This window comes from Phocoena sinus, chromosome 8 (genome assembly GCF_008692025.1).
Source record: "Phocoena sinus isolate mPhoSin1 chromosome 8, mPhoSin1.pri, whole genome shotgun sequence".
In the NCBI taxonomy this organism is placed as follows: domain Eukaryota; kingdom Metazoa; phylum Chordata; class Mammalia; order Artiodactyla; family Phocoenidae; genus Phocoena; species Phocoena sinus.
In genome coordinates, this window is record NC_045770.1 from 76,691,372 (window position 1) to 76,693,608 (window position 2,237).

The window sequence follows — 2,237 nt, forward strand, 5'->3', positions numbered from 1 at the left end:
TTTTTTCCTCCATCACCTATGGCTGCTAGAGTTAAGTATACTTTCAGTGAATGAGGGAAAAAATGAATATTCAACTTATAGCTAGATGTTCTTGGTTATTACTCTTTCAACTGAATAATAAGCTCTTATTTTTGCTGTGCTGATTTTGACTATTATTTGACTGAAAAAAACATAGGTGACTTTTCTAGTGTCTGTTTCACTCTGCTAATAGTTAGTCTCACATGTACCAAATCTGAGCCCCAGAGAAGTTGCATCCTTCTATTATTTTATAATGGAGTTTTGACTCAATTATTCATTCATTCATTCATTTATTACTAAATAATAATTTAACAAGTATCAATTGTGTTTCAGAAGTAGTTCTAAGACTCCCTTCGTTCTGAGACTCTCCTACTTAGAAGTAGTTCTAAGACTCTAAGACTCCTTGCTGGCCTTGAAAAAGCAAAGATGGGACCCTTTACTGGGGCTGTTGCAGAGGGGATGTGCCCAGAGGTGGGGCCACCCTGCTTGAGAATCAAAGCACCTTGTATTTCTAAACTGCTTGAATGCTGCAATCGCTGGATTTTGGGTCTGGTGCAACGCAGGTCTTCGCCCGACTCTTCCAGAGCGCACTCTCTCTTGGGAGCACGTCTGGGGACTGGCTTCTCTGCTTCCACCTTTGCTGGCGTGGCCAGAGAAACAGCCCTGTAGGCCCGGTAGCCACCAACCAGGCAGTATGTCTCCCCATGCCAGCCCAACTGCGTTTCTCCACACCCTCGGTTGAGGACATGGTAGTGACTAGGTGTAGGAGGAGAAACAGGAGCCACTGCTGCTGCAAAGAAAATCAGAACTGATCAGTCACTTCTGCTGTGCACAGTCTCCTGCCAGAATTTCCCTCTCTCATGTCTCTCCCAGTTTCTCGCCGAAGACCTTTAATCTACTTGACATCCAAAACACAGCCTTAGCCCATCACCTCTATGAGTCCCTAGAGAAGGGTCACTGGCTGCAAAAGCAATCCCTAGAGCCTAGGGCTGCAGCAGATGAGGAAGTCTCTTCACTGTTTCCAGGGGAAACAGTAGAACCCGAAAGTAATTGCATCCATGATCCTCTCCATCTCTCCCTTCCACAACAGAGAAAGCATTTCTTGCAGTCTGTCACTTCTGAGGCTTTAACGGAAATGCCTTTCAAGGTTTGGAAAAAAATAATCTAATATAAATTGGTTAAGAACCCCTCCCACCTTGGCAATCCCTCTTGGGCCCCATTTATACCGCCTGTTTCAACTACACTGAACTCTAGCCCTCTGATACTTTTATCTTGATTAGAACAAGGCCAAATACTGAGGCAGAGTGATCAGGAGACTCAGAACCGGGTTCTGGGTACCAAGTGTAGGCTCACATCCACCCAGCCTCCTGGGACACCATCTCCTCAGCCCTCCAGTCTCACTAGCACTTCATCACCCCCTTTGGTTTTTCCGGTCTTCCCATCAATATGGCACCACCCTCTCCCCTAGTACTCAGCAGCTCAGTATGGGATGTGTCTGAGGGGACTGATATAGATGTCTACATGACAGCACAGAGGTACCTGGGTTTGAAGGTGCGGTTTAAGAGTGGCCCTCTTCCTTAAACTGCTCCGTTTACCATTTGCCAACAAAAATGCACTTGTCTTTTGCTAAGAGGCCAATCAGGAAAGGGTCTGAATGGAAGCATCCTGTAGCCCAAAGCAGAAGGCTACATTTATAAAGATCTGAAGCTTCCTGCACACTAGTCCAGGGATGACCTTTCACTTGTCCTCAGCAGTGAGCACTGTGGGACCCTGAAGGTGTCCCAGGTCACTGGTATTACTTACAGCTGGGAAAGTGCTGAGGTTTACATAGTGGGCAAGCCCCACAGGAACATGTGGCAGCCAGGGGAGGTTGTGTGTACACCATGCCTCTTCTACAGATGCCCGGTCTCGGTGTACCTGCTGCACTGCCCAGCCAGGGAACAGAGCACAGGTTTGAGTAAATATAGACGATCCGGTCAGACATTCTCTCTCAGACAACCAAAGAGATTGGTATCTGGTGGAGAACTGGTAGGGAAGTTTCTCTGAGGGCAGCACGTTTCCATAGTTACGCTGCCATGGAAACTGTGAAAAGGCCTGTGAGGTCATCACTACCCAGTGAGGTTATAATAAGGAACCTGTGACTTGGGGGGCAGACTTCAGGAGGAAGGGCAGTTTTGTGGAAGAGAGCAGGATGCAGGCAGAGGTACTCTGCCTGGCCT

At 47.4% G+C, this 2,237-nt stretch overlaps 1 protein-coding gene across 1 annotated transcript; it reads right to left on the reverse strand.

Annotated features, from left to right (window-relative positions):
• Window positions 1-359: 359 nt before the first annotated feature.
• On the reverse strand, window positions 360-2,002 carry LOC116758355 (DPEP2 neighbor protein-like). The gene is made up of 2 exons (XM_032641178.1): window positions 1,936-2,002; window positions 360-808 (listed from the first exon to the last, which is right to left on the reverse strand). The coding sequence occupies exons 1-2, from the start codon at window positions 2,000-2,002 to the stop codon at window positions 360-362; spliced, it is 516 nt and encodes a 171-aa protein (XP_032497069.1).
• Between the last annotated feature and the right edge of the window lie 235 nt (window positions 2,003-2,237).

Coding starts and splice junctions, on each gene's coding strand:
- LOC116758355 (XM_032641178.1), bottom strand. CDS start 2,002: ATGTCTGACCGGATCGTCTATATTTACTCAAACCTGTGCTCTGTTCCC. Junction 809..1,935: donor CTGGCTGGGCAGTGCAGCAG/GTACACCGAGAC, acceptor TTTTCTTTGCAG/CAGCAGTGGCTCCTGTTTCT.